General features: G+C 48.1%; 1 protein-coding gene across 2 annotated transcripts in view; it reads right to left on the reverse strand.

Moving 5' to 3' along the window:
• The window catches only part of agap3 (ArfGAP with GTPase domain, ankyrin repeat and PH domain 3), an 805,117-nt gene that overhangs the window by 244,384 nt on the left and 536,503 nt on the right, over positions 1-24,230 (reverse strand). For both annotated transcript variants that reach the window (XM_078215551.1, XM_078215552.1), the window contains exon 10: positions 4,347-4,451. In XM_078215551.1, coding sequence (XP_078071677.1) covers positions 4,347-4,451 — 105 coding nt within the window. The remainder of the gene's footprint in view (positions 1-4,346; positions 4,452-24,230) is intronic.

Below are 24,230 nucleotides of genomic sequence, written 5' to 3' on the forward strand. Positions count from 1 at the left end.
ATGACCTTCCCCGCACAAAACCATGCTGCCTGTCACTAACTAGTCCATTTTCTTCCAAATGTGCATATATCCTGTCCCTCAGTATCTTCTCCAAAAGATTCCCCACCACTGACGTCAGGCTCACTGGCCTATAATTTCCTGGATTATCCCTGCTTCCTTTCTTAAACAAGTTAACAACATTGGCTATTCTCCAATCCTCTGGAGCCTCGCCTGTGGTCAAAGAGGATGTGAAGATATCTGTTCAGGTCCCAGCTATTTCTCTCCTTGCCTCCCACAGTATCCTGGGATAGATCCCATCCGGCCCTGGGGTCTTGTCTACCTTAATGTAATTTAGGATGCTCAACACTTCCTCCTTCGATATATTGACATTCTCTCGAGGGTTCACACACCGATCCCTGACCTCAACATCCATCATGTCCTTCTCCTTGGTGAATACGGATACAAAGTACTCATTAAGGATCTCACCCATTTCCTGTGGCTCCATGCATAACTTCCCTCCATTGTCCTTGGGTGGGCCTATTCTTTCTCTTCTTACCCTCTTGCTCCTAATATATGCATAAAAAGCCTTGGGATTCTCCTTGACCCTGTTTGCTGGAGATATTTCATGGCCCCTTTTAGCCTTCCTAATTCCATGTTTTATAAGTTCCTTCCTACTTTCACTGTACCCCTCAAGGGCTTTGTCAGTTTTTAGATGCCTAGACCTATCATGTGCTTCCTTTTTCCCATTGACTAAGCTTACAATTTCCCTTGTCATCCATAGTTCCCGAATCGTGCCATTTCCATCCTTCATTTTTGCGGGAACATGCCTGTCCTGCACTTTAATCAACTGACCTTTAAAAGCCTCCCACATGCCAGACGTGGATTTGCCCTCAAATAGCCGCTCCCAATCCACATTCCCCAGTTCCTGTCTAATTTGGATAGAATTGGCCCTTGTCCAATTAAGCGCCCTCACCCAAGCGTCACTCTTGTCCACATCCATGACTACCTGAAATCTTATGGAATTGTGGTCGCTAAGTCCAAAATGCTCCCCCACTGAAACATCGATCACCTGAATAGCTGTGTGTTTTTAAGAAGAAAGTAACAAAATATTGCAACAGAATCAGCAGCAATATTCTCGTGTGTGAAGTTAGTCTCTAAATGCTCAGACTCTGATATAACAACTTGAGTTTATGTTGTGCCTTTACAATTGTAACACATTCTGAGGCATGACCCTGAGACCCATAAGGAGATATTAGGAAAATTAACCAAAAGCTTGCTCAAAGAGATAAGTGTTTCAAAATGTACGGCCCAGACACCTGAAGGCTTGGCTGCCAATGGTGAAGTGATTAAAATCAGCGATGCTCAAGAGGCCAGGCTTGGAGAAGGACATTGAACTTACAGACATGGGAGGAAATGACAGAGAGAGGGAGGGCCAAGACATGGAGGTGTTCAAAATCAAGGATGGGAATCTTAAAGTTGAGGCATTGCCAGACTAGGAGCCATGATAGGCAGTTGCAGATGGATGGTGGGCAGGATTTGGTGTGAGTTAGGATATGGAGAGCAGAGTTTTTGATGTGGTTGAGAGTACAGAGGGTGGATAATGAGGAAGTTGAAATAGTCCAATCTAGAGATAACAGAGACATGGATAAGATTTCCAACGGTAGATGCGTTCAAACAGGGCAGAGTCCGGAATGGATAAATGATCAGAAGCTCATTTTGAGGTCAGTAAGGTGGCAAAGAGTCTGATTCAGCCTTTGCCAATTGCCAGGCAGAGGGCTGGAGTCAGTGTTTGGAAAGCAGAGTCCATGGTCGGGGCCGGAGATCATGGCTTTAGTGTTTCCAATACTGAGCTGGATTTGTATTCACCCAGTGCTGGATGTCAGATCAGAAGTCGGACAATTTGAAAACTGACAGGATTGAGAGGAATGGTGCTGAGGTCATAGAGTCATAGAGGTTTACAGCATGGAAACAGGCCCTTCGGCCCAACTTGTCCATGCCGCTCTTTTTTTTTAAACCCCTAAACTAATCCCAATTGCCCGCATTTGAAATCCCTCTATAACCATTGTACCCATGCAACTTTCTAAATGCTTTTTAAAAAACAAAGTTGTACCTGCCTCTACTACTACCTCTGGCAGCTTGTTCCAGACACTCACCACCCTCTGTGTGAAAAAATTGCCCCTCTGGACACTTTTGTATCTCTCCCCTCTCATCTTAAACCTATGTCCTCTAGTTTTAGACTCCCCTACCTTTGGGAAAAGATATTGACGATCTAGCTGATCTATGCCCCTCATTATTTTATAGACCTCTATAAGATCACCCCTCAGCCTCCTACGCTCCAGAGAAAAATGTCCCAGTCTATCCAACTTCTTCTTATAACTCAAGCCATCAAGTCCCGGTAGCATCCCAGTAAATCTTTTCTGCACTCTTTCTAGTTTAATAACATCCTTTCTATAATAGGGTGACCAGAACTGCACACAGTATTCCAAATGTGGCCTTACCAATGTCTTGTACATTTCCAACAAGACATCCCAACTCCTGTATTCAATGTTCTGACCGATGAAACCAAGCATGCCGAATGCCTTCTTCACCACTCTGTCCACCTGTGACTCCACTTTCAAGAAGCTATGAACATGTACCTCTAGATCTCTTTGTTCTGTAACTCTCCCCAACGCCCTACCATTAACTGAGTAAGTCCTGCCCTGGTTCAATCTACCAAAATGCAACAGTTCACATTTTTCTAAATTAAACTCCAACTGCCATTCGTCAGCCCACTGGTCCAATTGATCAAGATCCCGTTGCAATTGGAGATAACTTTCTTCACTGTCCATTATGCCGTCAATCTTGGTGTCCTCTACAAACTTGCTAACCATGCATCTTATATTCTCATCCAAATCATTCACATAAATGACAAATAACAGTGGACCCAGCACTGATCCCTGAGGCACACCGCTGGTCACAGGCCTCCAGTTTGAAAAACAACTCTCTACAACCACCCTCTGGCTTCTGTCAAGAAGCCAATTTTGTATCCATTTAGATACCTCATCCTGGATCCCGTGAGACTTAAACTTATGCAACAACCTACCAGCCAGTACCTTGTCAAAGGCCTTGCTAAAGTCCATGTAGACAACATCAACTGCACTGCCCTCATCTACCTTCTTGGTTACCCCTTCAAAAACTCTATCAAATTTGTGAGACATGATTTTCCACTCACAAAGCCACGCAGACTGTCCCTAATCAGTCCTTGTGTCTCTAAATGCCTGTAGATCCTGTCTCTCAAAATACCTTCCAACAACGTACCCACCACAGATGTGAGGCTCACTGGCCTGTAGTTCCCAGGCTTTTCCCTGCAGCCCTTTTTAAACAAAGGCACAACATTTGCCACTCTCCAATCTTCAGGCACCTCACCCATGACAATTGATGATTCAAATATCTCTGCTAGGGGACCCGCAATTTCCTCTCTAGCCTCCCACAATGTCCTGGGATATACCGCATCAGGTCCCGGGGATTTATCTACTTTGATGCACTTTAAGACTTCCAGCACCTCCTTCTCTGTAATATGTACACTCCTCAAGACATCACTATTTATTTCCCCAAGTTCCCTAACATCCATCCTTTTCTCAATAGTAAATACTGATGAGAAATATTCATTTAGGATCTCACTCATCGAGCCGAGTATCGTCAGTATAGATGTGGGAAATGACATGTGGATATTAAATAGGAAGGTGCTGAGGTCGGAACCTTGGAGGACATCAAACGTAATGGTACGGGAACAGGGAATCACAGAATCACAGAATACCAGTGCAGAAGAGGCACTTTGGCCCATCAAGTCTGCGATGACGCATTAGAAACACCTGAACTCTCACCTAATCCCATCTGCCAGCATTTGGCCCATAGCCCCGAATGTTATGATGTGCCAAGTACTCATCCAGGTACTTTTTAAAGGATGTGAGGCATCCCGCCTCCACCACCCTCCCAGGCAGCGCATTCCAGACCATCACCGCCCTCTGGGTAAAAGAGAAGTCATTGCGAGTGATTCTCTGGCTATGATTTGATAGATAAGAATTGAACCAGGTTGCACTCAGCTGCTCAAAAATGGAGGCATTGGATGCAGATGGTGTGAATAGCTGTCAGAGGCTGCAGACGGATCAAGAAAGATGAGGGGGGGGAACATATCATCATCACAGTCACATAGGATTTCAGTAGACATTAAACAGCACTAAGAGCTGTTTCAATGCTGTGGCCAGGAGGTCGAGAAGTCCAATATTAAGCTTCATTTCTAACCTAATGAGAGATGTTTCTACACAGTGTGTCCACGATCACTTTCAGAGTGAGGTTAAATATTTAATAATCTGAGATCAAACACTTACGTGTAAACTGGGATGGTAGGTCAGGACACCATTATCACAGAGGGTCACATACTTCTTCTTCCACTCCTTGTTGAGTGACTTCCCACTCCTCTTCAAGAGAATTCCCTACAGACCAAACACACCACATCAGAACTGCAAGAGTAAACAAAAACTCCAACATACTATCTGAACACATCACACATTAACTTCCACAACCTCGTCCACCTTTAGTCCCTGAAGTTTCTCTAATGCTGTATCTCTTCTGATCGGGATTTTTGAAAGCGCTTCCAATGTTATTTGAAATAAGCCCATCTGATATCTTAGGGATTTTTGCAATGTCTTTCACAGTGAAGACTGACGCAAAAAATTATTTTGCATATCTGGCATTTCTTTGTTTGCTGTGATCAATTCAGCTGCCTCATTCAGTTGGGGTCCCACATTTACTTTAGCCACCCGCGTCCTATTTATATATTCATAGAAACTCTTACTGTTTGTTTCTATACAAGTTTTCTCTCAAAATTCATTTTCTCCTTTCTTATGAGCTTTCCAGTCTTTTGCTGCTGGATCCCAAAAACTTTCCAGTCTTAAGACCAAAAGACATAGGAGCAGAATTAGGCAATTCGGCCCATCCAGTCTGCTCCGCCATTCAATCATGGTTGATACTTTTCTCACCCCATTCTCCTGCCTTTTCCCCATAACCCCTGATCCCCTTATTAATCAAGAACCTATCTATCTCTGTCTTAAAGACACTCAGTGACCTGGCCTCCACAGCCTTCTGCGGCAAAGAGTTCTACAGATTCACCACTCTCTGGCTGAAGAAATGCCTCTTCATCTCTGTTTGAAAGGATTGTCCCTTTAGCCTGAGGTTGTGCCTCTGGTTCTAGTTTTTCCTCCAAGTGGAAACATCCTCTCCATGTCCACTCTATCCAGGCCTCGCAGTATCCTGTAAGTTTCAGTAGGATCCCCCTTTATCCTTCTAAACTCCAACGAATACAGACCCATAGTCTTCAACCGTCCTCATACGACAAGCTCTTCATTCCAGGGATCATTCTTGTGAACCTCCTCTGGACCCTTTCCAAGGCCAGCACTTCCTCCCTTAGATACGGGGCCCAAAACTCTGGCCTACGGCTATCCCTTGCCATTTTGTATATCCTGCTTTTCAATTTAACATTATCTTTGGACTCCTGTGTTAACCATGGATTTTGCCTCTTCCTCATGGAAGCCCTCTTTGTGATTGGGATAAACTCCTGCTGAGCATTTGGGACCAGCTGTTTGACTATCTGCCACTGTTCATCTACTGACCTGTATCTTAGCTTGCTTACCCAGCTCACCTGAGACAACTCCTCCCTCATACCAATATAATTACCCTTATTTAAGTTGAAGACACTGGTTGTGGACCCATTCACCCTCAAACTGCATTTGGAATTCTATCATATTCTACCCCATCGGGGATCCTTAACCACAAGATCTTTCATTAATCCTTCTTCATTACACAAAACCAAATCTAGCATAGCCTGTTTCCAGGCAGGTTCCACAACGAACTGCTCCAAAATGCAATCCCTGATACACTCCACAAATTCTTCTTCTATGCTACCCTTGCCAGTTTGGCTTGTCTAATCAATATGCAGATTAAAATCTCCCATGATAATTGCAGTTCCCTTCAAACATGTCCTTGATATTTCCCCGTTTATGCTCTGAGTTCTTGAGAGGTCACATTTAACCGCGCTACCCCACCTTCTTTCCCCTTTGGTCTGTTCTTTTGGAACATTGTCCACCCTGGAATGCAGCCAGTCCTGGTCACCCTGAAACCACGTTTGTGTAATAGCTAAACATCATATTGATGCATTGCAGTTTGTGCGATCGACTCATCTATCTTGCTGCAAATGCTTCATTCAGATAAAGCACATTTAACTCGGATTTTTTACAGTTGTTTACAAGTCTGGATTTGTTCTGTGTTGCAGAATTTTGTTTCCATTTATGTTAGTAGAGGGGCAATAACCAGGGGCACAGATTTACGAGGGGCAATAACCAGGGGCAGAAGATTTAGAGGGGATTTGATGAAAAACGTTTCACCCAGAGGGTGGTGGGAATCTGGAACTTGTTGCCTGAAAGGGTGGGAGAGACGGGAACCCTCACAGCATTTAAGAAGCATTTGGATGAGCACTGGAAACACCCAAGCACACAGGACTATGGGCCAAGTGTTGGAAAATGGGATTAGAATATAGATGGGTGCTTCATAGCCAGTGCAGACATGATGGGCTGAAGGGCCTCTTTCGGTATTGTATGATTCTAAGACATACACACATTCACTCACATACACAGTCAAGCATGTACACACTCATACACATGCACACATACTCATCCATAGGGCGGCACGGTAGCACAGTGGTTAGCACTGCTGCTTCACAGCTCCAGGGTCCCGGGTTCGATTCCCGGCTCGGGTCACTGTCTGTGTGGAGTTTGCACATTCTCCTCGTGTCTGCGTGGGTTTCCTCCGGGTGCTCCGGTTTCCTCCCACAGTCTAAAGATGTGCGGGTTAGGTTGATTGGCCAGGTTAAAAAATTGCCCGTTAGAGTCCTGGGATGTGTAGGTTAGAGGGATTAGCGGGTAAAATATGTGGGGGTAGGGCCTGGGTGGGATTGTGGTCGGTGCAGACTCGATAGGCCGAATGGCCTCCTTCTGCACTGTAGGGTTTCTATGATTTCTATGATAAAGACACACTCACTCACTCACACACATTCACCCACACACACACGCTCACTCATACACCTATTTACAAAGACACACTCATCCATACAGTCCCTTACAGTCAGAAAGGGGAAAATTCATAACGGGGAATAAAGAAATGGCCAAGGAATTAAATTCGTATTTTGCTTCAGTCTTCACAAAGGAAGGCTTGAATAATGTGCCAGAAGTTCTGAGAGAGACAATTTAGTGAGGAGCTGAAGGAAATCAGTATTAGTAGAGAAATTGTTTTGGGAAAATTGATGGGACTGAAGGTGGATAAATCTCCAAGTCCTGATAATCTTCATCCCAGAGTACTTAAGGAAGTGGCCCTGGAAAAAGTAGATCCATTGGTGGTGATTTTCCAAAATTCTTTGGACTCTGGACTGGTTCCTACAGATTGGAGGGCAGATAATGTAAGCCCACTATTCAAAAAAGGAGGTAGAGAGAAAACAGGGAACTATAGACCAGTCAGCCTAACATCGGTATTGGGGAAGTTGCTCGAGTCCATTATCAAGGATTTCATAACTCAGCATTTGGAAGGCAGTGATTGCATCACCACAGAGACCAGTCGACAATCGAAGCTGCTTTCCCGTTGCAGCAACCTGAAACCATCTCCCGTTCCGGCGAATGTCAAACTTCAAAGATGAAGGTGGGCAATTCTCCCAGAGGTTCATCCCTTTATTAAACCACCAAACTCAGATTAAGTGAGCAGACATATCGCAGTATTGTATAACAATGACTACAATTCACTGTATGTGAAGCACCGTGGGACATTGCAGGAGATGTGAACGGTGCTGTGTACAGGCAATTCCTTCATTGTTACTTGTCAACCGAATGACATGCACATTCACAACCTGCCAACTCCATGACATAGCAGGAGAAACTGACCCATTACCGATCACGATGCTTCACATTCACAAATAATTCTCCAGTCTGTCCTATTCCTCTGAAGATGATAAATCCCAGTTCCACGGGAATCGGTGTACCAACCCACGTAAGTCGGTACACCATCGCATGGGAGGATACAGGCCGGCTGGAAAATTGGACGGATAAATGGCAGATGGAATGTAATCGGCACAAATGTGAGGTGATGCATTTTGGTAGATCCAATTCAGGTGGGAGCTATAAAATAAATGGCAGAACCATCAGGAGCGTAGAGACACAGAGAGATCTGGGAGTACAGATCCACAGATCCTTAAAAGTGGCAGCACAGGTGGAAAAGATGGTGAAGAAAGCATACATCATGCTTGCCTTCATCAGACAGGGCATCGAGTCTAAAAGTTGGCAAATTATGTTACAGGTGAATGAAACGTTAGTTAGGCCACATTTGGAATACTGGGCCTGATTTTACCATTTTCATTCTAAGTGCTGAATCTGGGCGCAATTCAGATCCGACTTGGAAATCTGCTTTCAGGCGCCCCCCATACGCACTCAGCCTGAAAAAAGAATCGTGGGTCCCATTCGCGCTGTGGGCGGGGCTTAGCGCGCCCGAAACGATCGGAGTTCTGAACTGCACAGATGCAGTTGGAAAAAAATTTGAAAAAGCGCCCGTGTCAGATCGCTCCCGGGCTGCAGAAAGCGGAGAAAGCGGCCCAGGAGCGAAAAGCGGGAGCATGGCCCCCACAGGCATCACTGCCCCCTTTATAGAATCATAGAAATCATAGAAACCCTACAGTGCAGAAGGAGGCCATTTGGCCCATCGAGTCTGCACCGACCACAATCCCACCCAGGCCCTACCCCCACATATTTACCCGCTAATCCCTCTAACCTACACATCTCAGGACTCTAAGGGGCAATTTTTAACCTGGCCAATCAACCTAACCCGCACATCTTTGGACTGTGGGAGGAAACCGGAGCACCCGGAGGAAACCCACGCAGACACGAGGAGAATGTGCAAACTCCACACAGACAGTGACCCGAGCCGGGAATTGAACCCAGGACCCTGGAGCTGTGAAGCAGCAGTGCTAACCACTGTGCTACCGTGCCGCCCATTCCCCCACTACCCACACCGATCGTGACCCCTGCCCCCTTCCCCCCCACCGGATCACCCGCAGAGTGGCAGCAGACCCCCCTGCCCCCCCCCCCCCCCCCCCCCCAAACAATGAGCACTCGGGCCTCCCCTCTCCCCCAACCAGGGATACATCTTACCCGCCTCCCTCCTCCGCCCCTCTCCCCAAAGAACGATCTGGCCTCACTCACCGCGCCCCCCCCCCCCTTCAGAGAATGATCTGGCCTCACTCCCCCCCGTCCCGCTTTAGAGAACGATCGGGCCTCACTGGCTGCCCCCCCCAGAGAAAGGTCTGGCCTCACTCACCCCCCCCCCCGCCTTCTGAGAACGATCTGGCCTCACTCACCCCGCCCCCCCCCCACCCCCTTCAGCGAACAATTTGGCCTCACTCATCCCCCCCCCCCCACCAGAGAATGGTCTGGCCTCACTATCACCCGCCCCACCCCCAAGGGACATCTGACCCACCTCCTCCTCCCTCCCCACCAGACAACGATCAGCTCTGCCCCCCCCCCCACCAACCAGACAATGATCTGGCCTCATTCCCCACCTTCTCCCCCAACCAGAGAATAATCTGACCCGCCTCCCTCCTCCCACCGATCTGAGTCAGGGAGCTGTTGGAGGCTCTGAACTCACTCTTCAGCAGCTGGAGCGCCCAATTCAGACATTTATTCAGCAGGTTCATTTTGGCGCGATTCCGGATCGGCGAACGCAGCGGTAAAGGGGGAAATGCTGGTAAAGTTGGGCGGGCAGTTCATTAACTCAATTGAAATACATGCAAATACATTTAAATCGCTGTTGCGCCCGTTTTGGGCACGAATCGGATTGCCGCCATTGCCGGGTCTCGGTCAAGTGGCCATCTGCACGGATCACGTTAATGGCCTCACACCCAACTTGACTATGTTTCCGCGCCCGTTTCGGGCGTGACGCCATGGTAAAATAGGACCCACTGTGACCAATTCCGGTCGCCACACTCACAGAAGGACGTGGAGGCTTTGGAGAGAGTGCAGAAAAGGTTTACCAGGATGTTGCCTGGTCTGGAGGGTATTATCTATGAGGAGAGATTGTATAAACTGGGACTGTTCTCCCTGGAAAGACAGAGGCAGAGTGGCAACCGGATAGATGTTTATAAAATTATGAGGGCATGGATAGGGTGAACAGTTGGAAGCCTTTTCCCAGGGCAGAAATTACAATTACAAGGGGGCAGAAGTTCAAGGTAAGTGGGGAAAGGTTCAGTAAAGGTTCAGGGGGGGAAGTTTTTTTACACAGAGGGGCAGCCAGAATGCACTGCCAAGTGAGGTGGTTGAGGCAGATACGTTAGCGACAGGGTAGCAGTGGAAGGGTGCATTTCTGAATGGAGGGCTGTGACAAGTGGTGTTCCTCAGGGATCAGTGCTGGGACCTTTGCTGTTTGTAATATATATAAATGATTAGGAGGAAATATAACTGGATTGGTGAGTAAGTTTGCGCTCGACACAAAGGTTGCTGGATTTTCGGAGAGCGATGAGGACCATCAGAGGATACAGCAGGATATAGATCAGTTGGAGACTTATAGCCATAGAGTCATAGAGGTTTACAGCATGGAAACAGGCCCTTCGGCCCAACTTGTCCATGCTGCCTTTTTTTTTAAAAACCCCTAAGCTAATCCCAATTGCCTGCATTTGGCCAATATCCCTGTATACCCATCGTACCCATGTAACTATCTAAATGCTTTTTAAAAGATAAAATTGTACCCACCTCTACTACTACCTCTGGCAGCTTGTTCCAGACACTCACCACCCTCTGTGTGAAAAAATTGCCCCTCTGGACACTTTTGTATCTCTCCCCTCTCACCTTAAACCTATGCCCTCTAGTTTTAGACTCCCCTACCTTTGCGAAAAGATATTGACTATCTATCTTGTCTATGCCCTTCATTATTTTATAGACCTCTACAAGGTCACCCGTCAGCCTCCTACGCTCCAGAGAAAAAAGTCCCAGTCTATTCTGCTTCTCCTTATAACTCAATCCATCAAGTCCCGGTAGCATCCTAGTAAATCTTTTCTGCACTCTTTCGAGTTTCATAAAATCCATTCTATAATAGGGTGACCAAAATTGCACACAGTATTCCAAGTGTAGCCTTACCAATGTCTTGTAGAACTTCAACAAGACGTCCCAACTCCTGTATTCAATGTTCTGACCGATGAAACCATCATGCCGTATGCCTTCTTCACCACTCTGTCCACCTGTGACTCCACTTTCAAGGAGCTATGAACATGTACCCCTAGATCTCTTTGCTCTGTAACTCTCCTCAACGCCCTACTATTAACTGAGTGAGTCCTGCCCTGGTTCAATCTACCAAAATGCATCACCTCGCATTTGTCTAAATTAAACTCCATCTGTTATTCGTCAGCCCACTGGCCCAATTGATCAAAATCCCGTTGCAATTGGAGATAACTTTCTTCACTGTCCACTATGCCACCAGTCTTGGTGTCATCTGCAAACTTACTAACCATGCCTCCTATATTCTCATCCAAATCATTCATATAAATGACAAATAACATTGGGCCAAGCACTGATCCCTGAGGCACACCGCTGGTCACAGGCCTCCAGTTTGAAAAACAACTCTCTACAACCACCCTCTGGCTTCTGTCAAGAAGCCAATTTTGTATCCATTTAGATACCTCACCCTGGATCCTGTGAGATTTAATCTTATGCCACAACCTACCATACGGTACCTTGTCAAAGGCCTTGCTAAAGTCCATGTAGAAAACATCAACTGCACTGCCCTCATCTACCTTCTTGGTTACCCCTTCAAAAAACTCAATTAAATTTGTGAGACATGATTTTCCACTCACAAAGCCATGCTGACTGTCCCTAATCAGTCCTTGCGACTCTAAATGCCTGTAGATCCTGTCTCTCTAAATATCTTCCAACAATTTACCCACCACAGATGTGAGGCTCACTGGCCTGTAGTTCCCAGGCTTTTCCCTGCAGCCCTTTTTAAAGAAAGGTACAACATTTGCCACTCTCCAATCTTCAGGCATCTGACCCGTTACGATCGATGATTCAAATATCTCGGCTAGGGGACCCGCAATTTCCTCCCTAGCCTCCCACAACGTCCTGGGATATACTTCATCAGGTCCCGGGGATTTATCTACCTTGATGCGCATTAAGACATCCACCACTTCCTTCTCTGTAATATGTACACTCCTCAAGACATCACTATTTATATCCCCAAGTTCCCTAACATCCATGCTTTTCTCAACAGTAAATACTGATGAGAAATATTCATTTAGGATCTCACCCATCTCTTGTGGAACCGCACATAGATGACCTTGTTGATCCTTAAGAGGCCCTACACTCTCCCTTGTTACTTTTTTGCCCTTTATGTATTTGTAGAAGCTCTTTCGGCGGAGAGATGGCAAATGGAGTTTACATAGAACATAGAAAGCCACAGCACAAACAGGCCCTTCGGCCCACAAGTTGCGCCGATCACATCCCCACCTCTAGGCCTATCTATAGCCCTCAATCCCATTAAATCCCATGTACTCATCCAGAAGTCTCTTAAAAGACCCCAACGAGTTTGCCTCCACCACCACCGACGTCAGCCGATTCCACTCACCCACCACCCTCTGAGTGAAAAACTTACCCCTGACATCCCCCCTGTACCTACCCCCCAGCACCTTAAACCTGTGTCCTCTCGTAGCAACCATTTCAGCCCTTGGAAATAGCCTCTGAGAGTCCACCCTATCCAGACCCCTCAACATCTTGTAAACCTCTATCAGGTCACCTCTCATCCTTCGTCTCTCCAGGGAGAAGAGACCAAGCTCCCTCAACCTATCCTCATAAGGCATGCCCCCCAATCCAGGCAACATCCTTGTAAATCTCCTCTGCACCCTTTCAATGGCTTCAACATCTTTCCTGTAATGAGGTGACCAGAACTGCGCGCAGTACTCCAAGTGGGGTCTAACCAGGGTCCTATAAAGCTGCAGCATTATCTCCCGACTCCTAAACTCAATCCCTCGATTAATGAAGGCTAGTACGCCATACGCCTTCTTGACCGCATCCTCCACCTGCGAGGCCGATTTAAGAGTCCTATGGACCCGGACCCCAAGGTCCTTCTGATCCTCTACACTGCTAAGAATGGTACCCTTCATTTTATACTGCTGCTCCATCCCATTGGATCTGCCAAAATGGATCACTACACACTTATCCGGGTTGAAGTCCATCTGCCACTTCTCCGCCCAGTCTTGCATTCTATCTATGTCTCGCTGCAACTTCTGACATCCCTCCAAACTATCCACAACACCACCTACCTTGGTGTCGTCAGCAAACTTACCAACCCATCCCTCCACTTCCTCATCCAGGTCATTTATGAAAATGACAAACAGCAAGGGTCCCAGAACAGATCCCTGGGGCACTCCACTGGTCACTGACCTCCATGCAGAGAAAGACCCCTCCACAGCCACTCTCTGCCTTCTGCAGGCAAGCCAGTTCTGGATCCACAAGGCAACAGCCCCTTGGATCCCATGCCCTCTCACTTTCTCAAGAAGTCTTGCATGGGGGACCTTATCGAACGCTTTGCTGAAGTCCATATAGACCACATCCACCGCTCTTCCTTCGTCAATGTGCTTGGTCACATTTTCAAAGAACTCAACCAGGCTCGTAAGGCACGACCTGCCCCTGACAAAGCCGTGCTGACTACTTTTGATCATACTAAACTTCTCTAGATGATCATAAATCCTGTCTCTCAGGATCCTCTCCATCAACTTACCAACCACTGAGGTTAGACTCACCGGTCGGTAATTTCCCGGGCTGTCCCTGTTCCCTTTCTTGAATATAGGGACCACATCCGCAATCCTCCAATCCTCCGGAACCTCTCCCGTCTCCATCGACGATGCAAAGATCATCGCCAAAGGCTCCGCAATCTCCTCCCTCGCCTCCCACAGTAACCTGGGGTACATCCCATCCGGTCCCGGCGACTTACCAACCTTGATGCCATTCAATAGTTCCAACACATCCTCTTTCTTTATGTCCACATGCTCGATCCTTTCTGTCCTCCGCAATCCAGCAGTACAACCACCCAGATCCCTTTCCACCGTGAATACCGAGGTAAAGTATTCATTAAGCACCTCCGCCATTTCTAACGGTTCCGCACAAACTTTTCCCCCTTCACCTTTTAAGGGTCCTATGCCTTCACATCTCATCCTTTTACTCTTGACATATTTGTAGAAAGCCTTGGGATTCTCCTTAATCTTACCCGCCAAGGTCTTCTCATGACCCCTTCTCGCTCTCCTAATTTCCTTCTTAAGCTCCTTCCTACATCGCGTATACTCCTCTAAATCCTTAACACCTCCTAGCTCTCTGAACCTTCTGTACGCCTCTCTTTTCTTATTCACCAGGTTCATCACAACCTTCGTGCACCACGGTTCCCGTACCCTACCAACACCCCCCTGTCTCATCGGAACGTTGTCATGCAGAGCTCCAGACAAACATTCCTTGAAAATCCTCCACTTTCCTTCGGTACTTTTCCCCAAGAATGCCTCCTTCCAATTTACCCGTCTAATTTCCTCCCTGATGACACCGTATTTCCCTTTACTCCAGAGAAACACTTTCCTAGCCTGCCTGACCCTATCTCTTTCCAATGCTATCGTGAAGGAGATAGAATTATGATCGCTATCCCCAAGATGCTCACCCACCGAGAGATCCTCCACCTGTCCAGGTTCATTAGCCAGCACCAGATCAAGAACAGCCTCTCCTCTAGTAGGCTTATCCACATACTGTGTCAGGAAACTCTCCTGGACACACCTAACAAACTCCTCTCCATCCAAACCCCTAGCCCTAGGGATATTCCAATCTATGTTTGGGAAATTAAAATCTCCCATCACGACAACTCTGTTATTCCTACATCTCTCCAGGATCTGTTTCCCCATCTGCTCCTCAACATCTCTGTTACTATTGGGCGGCCTATAGAAAACACCCAGCAAAGTTACCGACCCCTTCCTGTTCCTAACCTCCACCCACAGAGATTCCGTAGTCAGTCCCTCCACGGCGTCCACCTTCTCTACAGCCGTGACACTATCCCTGATCAACAGTGCCACTCCCCCCCCTCTCTTGCCTCCCTCCCTGTCCTTCCTGAAACATCTAAAACCCGGCACCTGAAGCACCCAGTCCTGTCCCTGAGACATCCAAGTCTCCGTAATGGCCACCACATCACAATTCGAAGCAGCAATCCACGCTCCAAGCTCATCCACTTTATTCACTACACTCCTGGCATTAAAATAGACACATCTCAGACCTTCAGCATGAGCACTTCCCTTCTCCCTCACTCGTCTAACCTCCCTCTTACCCTGTCTACATTCCTTATCTATTTGCGAGCTAACCTCCTCGCTCTCAGTCCCCGGACAAATGTAAGGTAATGCATTTTGGAAGGTCTAATACAGATAGGAAATATACAGTAAATGGCAGAACCCTTAAGAATATTGATAGGCAAAGGGATCTGGTTGTACAGGTACACAGGTCACTGAAAGTGGCAATGCAGGTGGAGAAGGTAGTCAAGAAGGCATACGGCATGCTTGCCTTCATCGGCCGGGGCATTGAGTTTAAAAATTGGCAAGTCATGTTGACGCTTTATAGAACCTTAGTTAGGCCGCACTTGGAATATAGTGTTCAATTCTGGTCGCCACACTACCAGAAGGATGTGGAGGCTTTGGAGAGGGTACAGAAAAGATTTACCAGGATGTTGCCTGGTATGGAGGACATTAGCTATGAGGAGAGGTTGAAGAAACTTGGTTTGTTCTCACTGGAGCGACGGAGGTTGAGGGGAGACCTGATAGAAGTCGACAAGATTATGAAAGGCATGGACAGAGTGGATAGTCAGAAGCTTTTCCCCAGGGTGGAAGAGTCAATTACTGGGGGGCATAGGGTTAAGGTGCGAGGGGCAAGGTTTAAAAGAGATGTACGAGGCAGAGTTTTTACACAGAGTGGTGGGTGCCTGGAACTCGTTGCCAGGAGAGGTAGTGGAAGTGGATACGGTAGTGACTTTTAAGGGGCAGCATGACAAGTACATGAATGAGATGGAAATAGAGAGATATGGTCCCCGGAAGGTTAGGGGGTTTTTGTTAAGTCGGTCGGCATGGTCGGTGCAGGCTTGGAGGGCCGAAGGGCCTGTTCCTGTGCTGGAATTTTCTCTGTTCTTTGTTCTTTGACACATGAACGATGGGAAATAGAGGGCTATAAGCAGTTGGTCTGGATAGGAAAACGTGATCGGCGCAGGCTTGGAAGGCCGATGGGCCTGATCCTGTGCCGTTGTGTTCTTTGTTGGGAGTTAGTATATCATCCCCCAGGAGTCAGTATACAATCTCACTGAATATTGTATACTGCATCACGCGTGTCGGTATACCAGCCCAAGGAAGTCAATATACCCTTTTTCAGGACTCAGTACACCAGTCCCCAGAAGTCGGTATACCAGCCCCCGGGAGTGGTATACCAGCTCCTGGGAGTCGGTATACTGTCTCAAAGGTGTCGGTATACTGTCTCACAGGTGGCAGCATTTCAGCCCAAAGCAGTCACTATACAAGCCAAGAGAGGCAGTACCAGCCCAAGGCTGTCTGTACACAGCCCCACAGGAGACCATATATGGCACTGAAGCTGCCCCTTTTACTTTGTCCTGACTTAATTTGTTTGTTTATTTGCTTTGACCTAAAAAGAGGGCACCACGGGTGCCATGTACATAGAACATAGAACATAACAGCGCAGTACAGGCTCTTCGGCCCTCGATGTTGCGCCGACCAGTGGAACCAATCTAAAGCCCCTCTAACCTACACTATTCCAATATCATCCATATGTTTATCCAATAACCATTTGAATGCTCTTAATGTTGACGAGTCCACTACGGCTGTAGGCAGGGCATTCCACGCCCTTACTACTCTCTGAGTAAAGAACCTACCGCTAACATCTGTCCTATATCTATCACCCTTCAATTTAAAGCTTCGTCCCCTCGTGCTAGCCATCACCATCCAAGGAAAAAGGCTCTCACTATCCACCCGATCTAAACCTCTGATCATCTTGTATGCCTCTATTAAGTCACCTCTTAACCGTCTTCTCTCTAATGAAAACAACCTCAAGCCCCTCAGCCTTTCCTCATACGATTTTCCCACCATACCAGGCAACATCCTGGTAAATCTCCTCTGCACCCTTTCCAACACTTCCACATCTTTCCTATAATGCGGAGACCAGAACTGTACGCAATACTCCAATTGCTGCCGCACCAGAGTTTTGTACAGTTGCAGCATGACCTCCTGGCTCCGAAACTCAATCCCTCTACCAATAAAAGCTAACACACCGTACGCCTTCTTAACAACCCTATCAACCTGGGTGCCAACTTTCAGGGATCTATGCACATGGACACCCAGATCCCTCTGTTCATCCACACTACCAAGTATCTTACCATTAGCCCAGTACTCTGTATTCCTGTTACTCCTTCCAAAGTGAATCACCTCACACTTTTCCGCATTAAACTCCATTTGCCACGTCTCAGCCCAGCTCTGCAGCTTAGCTATGTCCCTCTGTAACCTGCCACTTCCCTCCGCACTGTCTACAACTCCACCGACTTTAGTGTCATCCGCAAATTTACTATTTCATCCTTCCACGACCTCATCCAGGTCATTAATAAAAATGACAAACAGCGGTGGCCCCAAAACAGATCCTTGTGGTACACCACTAGTAACTGAACTCCAGGATGAATATTTCCCATCAACCACCACCCTTTGTTTTCTTACAGCTAGCCAATTCCTGATCCAAACCACTAAACCACCCTCAATCCCATGTGTCCGTATTTTCTGCAAAAGCTTACCACGGGGAACCTTATCAAACGCGTTGCTGAAATCCATTTACACCACATCAACCGCTTTACCCTCATCCACCTCTTTGGCCACCTTCTCAAAGAACTCAATAAGGTTAGAACCATAGAAAATTACAGCTCAGAAACAGGCCTTTTGGCCCTTCTTGTCTGTGCCGAACCATTTTATGCCTAGTCCCACTGACCTGCACTTGGACCATATCCCTCCACACCCCTCTCATCCATGAACCCGTCCAAGTTTTTCTTAAATGTTAAAAGTGACCCCGCATTTACCACTTTATCTGGCAGCTCATTCCACACTCCCACCACTCTCTGCGTGAAGAAGCCCCCCCTAATATTCCCTTTAAACTTTTCTCCTTTCACCCTTAACCCATGCCCTCTGGTTTTTTCTCCCCTTGCCTCAGCGGAAAAAGCCTGCTTGCATTCACTCTATCTATACCCATCAAAATCTTATACACCTCTATCAAATCTCCCCTCAATCTTCTACGCTTCAGGGAATAAAGTCCCAACCTATTCAATCTCTCTCTGTAACTCAGCTTCTCAAGTCCCGGCAACATCCTTGTGAACCTTCTCTGCACTCTTTCAATCTTATTTACATCCTTCCTGTAACTAGGTGACCAAAACTGTACACAATACTCCAAATTCGGCCTCACCAATGCCTTATATAACCTTACCATAACACTCCAATTTTTATACTCGATACTCCGATTTATAAAGGCCAATGTACCAAAGGCACTCTTTACCACCCTATCCACCTGTGACGTCACTTTTAGGGAACTCTGTACCTGTATTCCCAGATCCCTCTGTTCAACTGCACTCTTCAGAGTCCTACCATTTACCCTGTACGTTCTTCTTTGGTTTGTCCTTCCAAAGTGCAATATCTCACACTTGTCTGCGTTAAATTCCATTTGCCATTTTTCAGCCCATTTTTCTAGTTGGTCCAAATCCCTCTGCAAGCTTTGAAAACCTTCCTCACTGTCCACTACACCTCCAATCTTTGTATCATCAGCAAACTTGCTGATCCAATTTACCACATTATCATCCAGATCATTGATATAGATGACAAACAACAATGGACCCAACACCGATCCCTGCGGCACACCACTAGTCACAGGCCTCCACTCAGAGAAGCAATCCTCCACAACCACTCTCTGGCTTCTTCCATTGAGCCAGTGTCTTATCCAATTTACTACCTCCCCATGTATACCCAGCGACTGAACCTTCCTAACTAACCTCCCATGAGGGACCTTATCAAAGGCCTTGCTGAAATTTGTGAGGCACGACCTACCCTTCACAAAACCGTGCTGACTATCCCTGATCAAATTATTCCTTTCTCGGTGATTATAAATCTTATCTCTTATAATCCTTTCCAATACTTTGCCCACAACAGAAGTAAGGCTCACCGGTCTATAATTACCAGGGTTGTCCCTACTCCCCTTCTTGAACAAGGGGACAACATTTGCTATCCTCCAGTCTTCTGGCACTGTTCCTGTAGACAATGACGACACAAAGATCAAGCCAAAGGCTCTGCAATCACCTCCCTAGCCTCCCAGAGAATCCGAGGATAACTCCCATTCGGCCCAGGGGACTTGTGTATTTTTACCCTTTCCAGAATTGCTAACACCTCCTCCTTATGAACATCAATCCCATCCAGTCCAACAGCCTGCATCTCAGTACTCCCCTCGACAACACTGTCCCTCTCCTGTGTGAATACCGACGAAAAATATTCATTTAGTGCCTCTCCTATCTCTTCAGACTCCACGCACAACTTCCCACTCCTGTCCTTGACTGGCCCTAATCTTATCCTAGTCATTCTTTTACTCCTGACATACCTATAGAAAGCTTTAGGATTTTCCTTGATCCTACCTGCCAAAGACTTCTCATGTCCCCTCCTGGCTCTTTTTAACTCTTTCTTTAAGTCCTTCCTGGCTAACTTGTAACTCTCAAGTGCCCTAACTGAGCCTTCACGTCTCATCTTTACATAAGTCTCCTTCTTCCTCTTCACAAGAGACTCAACCTCCTTAGTAAACCACGGTTCCCTCACACGACTGCTTCCTCCCTGCCTGACAGGTACATATTTATCAAGGACGCGTAGTAGCTGTTCCTTGAACAAGTTCCACATTACAATTGTGCCCATCCCCTGCAGTTTCCTTCCCCAACCTATGCCAGCTAAATCTCGCCTGATCGCATCATAATTTCCTTTCCCCCAGCTATAACTCTTGCCCTTTGGTATATACCTATCCTTTTCCATTGCTAAGGTAAACGTAATCGAATTGTGGTCACTGTCACCAAAGTGCTCACTTACCTCCAAATCTAACACCTGGCCTGGTTCATTACCCAGTACCAAATCCAATGTGGCCTCGCCTCTTGTTGGTCTATCTACATACTGTGTCAGGAAGCCTTCCTGCACACATTGGACAAAAACCGACCCCTCTAAAGTACTCGAACTGTAGCTTTTCCAGTCAATATTTGTAGACACTCAGTTCAGGGGCAATTAGGGATGGGCAATAAATGCCCAGCCAGTGATGCCCACGGATAAGAACAAAATCTCTACTTCAACATACAGTGCTATCATTCTCAGTTAAAGTCCCCCAGTACAACCACGCTGTTACTTTCGCTCCTATCCAGAATCACCTTTGCAATCTTTTCCTCTACATCTCTGGAACTTTTCGGAGGTCTATAAAAAACTCCCAACAGGGTGACCTCTCCTTTCCTGTTTCTAGCCTCAGCCCAAACTACCTCAGTAGACGAGTCCTCATCAAATGTCCTTTCTGCCACCGTAATTCTGTCCTTGACTAACAATGCCACACCTCCCCCTCTTTTACCACCTTCCCTGCACTTACTGAAACATCTAAACCCTGGAACCTGCAACAACCATTCCTGTCCCTGCTCTATCCATGTCTCCGAGATGGCCACAACATCGAAATCCCAGGTACCAACGCATGCTGCAAGCTCACCCACCTTATTCCGGATGCTCCTGGCATTGAAGTATACACACTTCAAGCCGCCTTCCTGCCTGCCGGTACACTCCTGCGACTCTGAAACCTCATCCATGACCTCACTACTCTCAACCTCCTGCACACCGGAGCTACAATTCAGGTACCCACCCCCCTGCTGAATTAGTTTAAACCCTCCCGAAGAGCATTAGCAAATTTCCCCCCCCCCCCAAGATATTGGTACCCCTCTGGTTCAAGTGCAGACCATCCTGTTTGGAGAGGTCCCACCTCCCCCAGAAAGAGCCCCAATTGTCCAGGTATCTGAATCCCTCCCTCCTGCACCATCCCTGTAACCACGTGTTCAACTGCTCTCTCTCCCTATTCCTCTCCTCACTATCACGTGGCATGGGTAACAAGCCAGAGATAACAACTTTGTTTGTTCTAGCCCTAAGCTTCCACCCTAACTCCCTGAATTTCTGCCTGAATTTATACACGATGTACAATCCAAGGGGAGTCAGTGTACAGTGCCGGGGGAGTCGGCATACAGTGCCAGGGGAGTCGGCGTACAGTCCCAGGGGAGTCGGCGTACAGGGCCAGGGGAGTCAGTGTACAGTGCCGGGGGAGTCGGCGTACAGTCCCAGGGGAGTCGGCATACAGTGCCAGGGGAGTCGGCGTACAGGGCCAGGGGAGTCAGTGTACAGTGCCGGGGGAGTCGGCGTACAGTCCCAGGGGAGTCGGCATACAGTGCCAGGGGAGTCGGCGTACAGGGCCAGGGGAGTCGGCGTACAGGGCCGGGGGAGTCGGCGTACAGGGCCAGGGGAGTCGGCGTACAGGGCCGGGGGAGTCGGCGTACAGGGCCAGGGGAGTCGGCGTACAGGGCCAGGGGAGTCAGTGTACAGTGCCGGGGGAGTCGGCATACAGTGCCAGGGGAGTCGGCGTACAGTCCCAGGGGAGTCGGCGTACAGGGCCAGGGGAGTCAGTGTACAGTGCCGGGGGAGTCGGCGTACAGTCCCAGGGGAGTCGGCATACAGTGCCAGGGGAGTCGGCGTACAGGGCCAGGGGAGTCGGCGTACAGGGCCGGGGGAGTCGGCGTACAGGGCCAGGGGAGTCGGCGTACAGGGCCAGGGGAGTCAGTGTACAGTGCCGGGGGAGTCGGCATACAGTGCCAGGGGAGTCGGCGTACAGTCCCAGGGGAGTCGGCGTACAGGGCCAGGGGAGTCAGTGTACAGTGCCAGGGGAGTCGGCGTACAGTCCCAGGGGAGTCGGCGTACAGTCCCAGGGGAGTCGGCGTACAGTCCCAGGGGAGTCGGCGTCCAGGGCCAGGGGAGTCAGTGTACAGTGCCGGGGGAGTTGGCATACAGTGCCAGGGGAGTCGGCGTACAGTCCCAGGGGAGTCAGTGTACAGGGCCGGGGGAGTCAGTGTACAGGGCCGGGGGAGTCAGTGTACAGGGCCGGGGGAGTCAGTGTACAGGGCCGGGGGAGTCAGTGTACAGGGCCGGGGGAGTCAGTGTACAGGGCCAGAGGAGTCGGTATACAGTGCCATAGAACATAGAACATTACAGCGCAGTACAGGCCCTTCGGCCCTCGATGTTGCGCCGACCAGTGAAACCAATCTAAAGCCCCTCTAACTTACACTATTCCAATATCATCCATATGTTTATCCAATGACCATTTAAATGCCCTTAATGTTGGCGAGTCCACTACTGTTGCAGGCAGGGCATTCCACACCCTTACTACTCTCTGAGTGAGGAACCTACCTCTCACATCTGTCCTATATCTCTCACCCCTCAATGTAAAGCTATGTCCCCTCGTGCTAGCTATCACCATCCGAGGAAAAAGGCTCTCACTATCCACCCTATCTAATCCTCTGATCATCTTGTATGCCTCTATTAAGTCACCTCTTAACCTTCTTCTCTCTAACGAAAACAACCTCAAGTCCCTCAGCCTTTCCTCATAAGACCTTCCCACCATACCAGGCAACATCCTGGTAAATCTCCTCTGCACCCTTTCCAACACTTCCACATCTTTCCTATAATGCGGCGACCAGAACTGTACGCAATACTCCAAATGCGGCCGCACCACAGTTTTGTACAGCTGCAACATGACCTCCTGGCCCCGAAACTTAATCCCTCTACCAACAAAAGCTAACCCACCGTACGCCTTCTTCACAACCCTATCAACCTGGATGCCAACTTTCGGGGATCTATGCACATGGACACCCAGATCTCTCTGCTCATCCACACTACCAAGTATCTTACCATTAGCCCAGAACTCTGTAATCCTGTTACTCCTTCCAAAGTGAATCACCTCACACTTTTCCGCATTGAACTCCATTTGCCACCTCTCATAGAACATAGAACATAGAAAGCCACAGCACAAACAGGCCCTTCGGCCCACAAGTTGCGCCGATCACATCCCCACCTCTAGGCCTATCTATAGCCCTCAATCCCATTAAATCCCATGTACTCATCCAGAAGTCTCTTAAAAGACCCCAACGAGTTTGCCTCCACCACCACCGACGTCAGCCGATTCCACTCACCCACCACCCTCTGAGTGAAAAACTTACCCCTGACATCCCCCCTGTACCTACCCCCCAGCACCTTAAACCTGTGTCCTCTCGTAGCAACCATTTCAGCCCTTGGAAATAGCCTCTGAGAGTCCACCCTATCCAGACCCCTCAACATCTTGTAAACCTCTATCAGGTCATCTCTCATCCTTCGTCTCTCCAGGGAGAAGAGACCAAGCTCCCTCAACCTATCCTCATAAGGCATGCCCCCCAATCCAGGCAACATCCTTGTAAATCTCCTCTGCACCCTTTCAATGGCTTCAACATCTTTCCTGTAATGAGGTGACCAGAACTGCGCGCAGTACTCCAAGTGGGGTCTAACCAGGGTCCTATAAAGCTGCAGCATTATCTCCCGACTCCTAAACTCAATCCCTCGATTAATGAAGGCTAGTACGCCATACGCCTTCTTGACCGCATCCTCCACCTGCGAGGCCGATTTAAGAGTCCTATGGACCCGGACCCCAAGGTCCTTCTGATCCTCTACACTGCTAAGAATGGTACCCTTCATTTTATACTGCTGCTCCATCCCATTGGATCTGCCAAAATGGATCACCACACACTTATCCGGGTTGAAGTCCATCTGCCACTTCTCCGCCCAGTCTTGCATTCTATCTATGTCTCGCTGCAACTTCTGACATCCCTCCAAACTATCCACAACACCACCTACCTTGGTGTCGTCAGCAAACTTACCAACCCATCCCTCCACTTCCTCATCCAGGTCATTTATGAAAATGACAAACAGCAAGGGTCCCAGAACAGATCCCTGGGGCACTCCACTGGTCACTGACCTCCATGCAGAGAAAGACCCCTCCACAGCCACTCTCTGCCTTCTG

This window comes from Mustelus asterias, chromosome 7, assembly GCF_964213995.1.
Source record: "Mustelus asterias chromosome 7, sMusAst1.hap1.1, whole genome shotgun sequence".
NCBI lineage: Eukaryota > Metazoa > Chordata > Chondrichthyes > Carcharhiniformes > Triakidae > Mustelus > Mustelus asterias.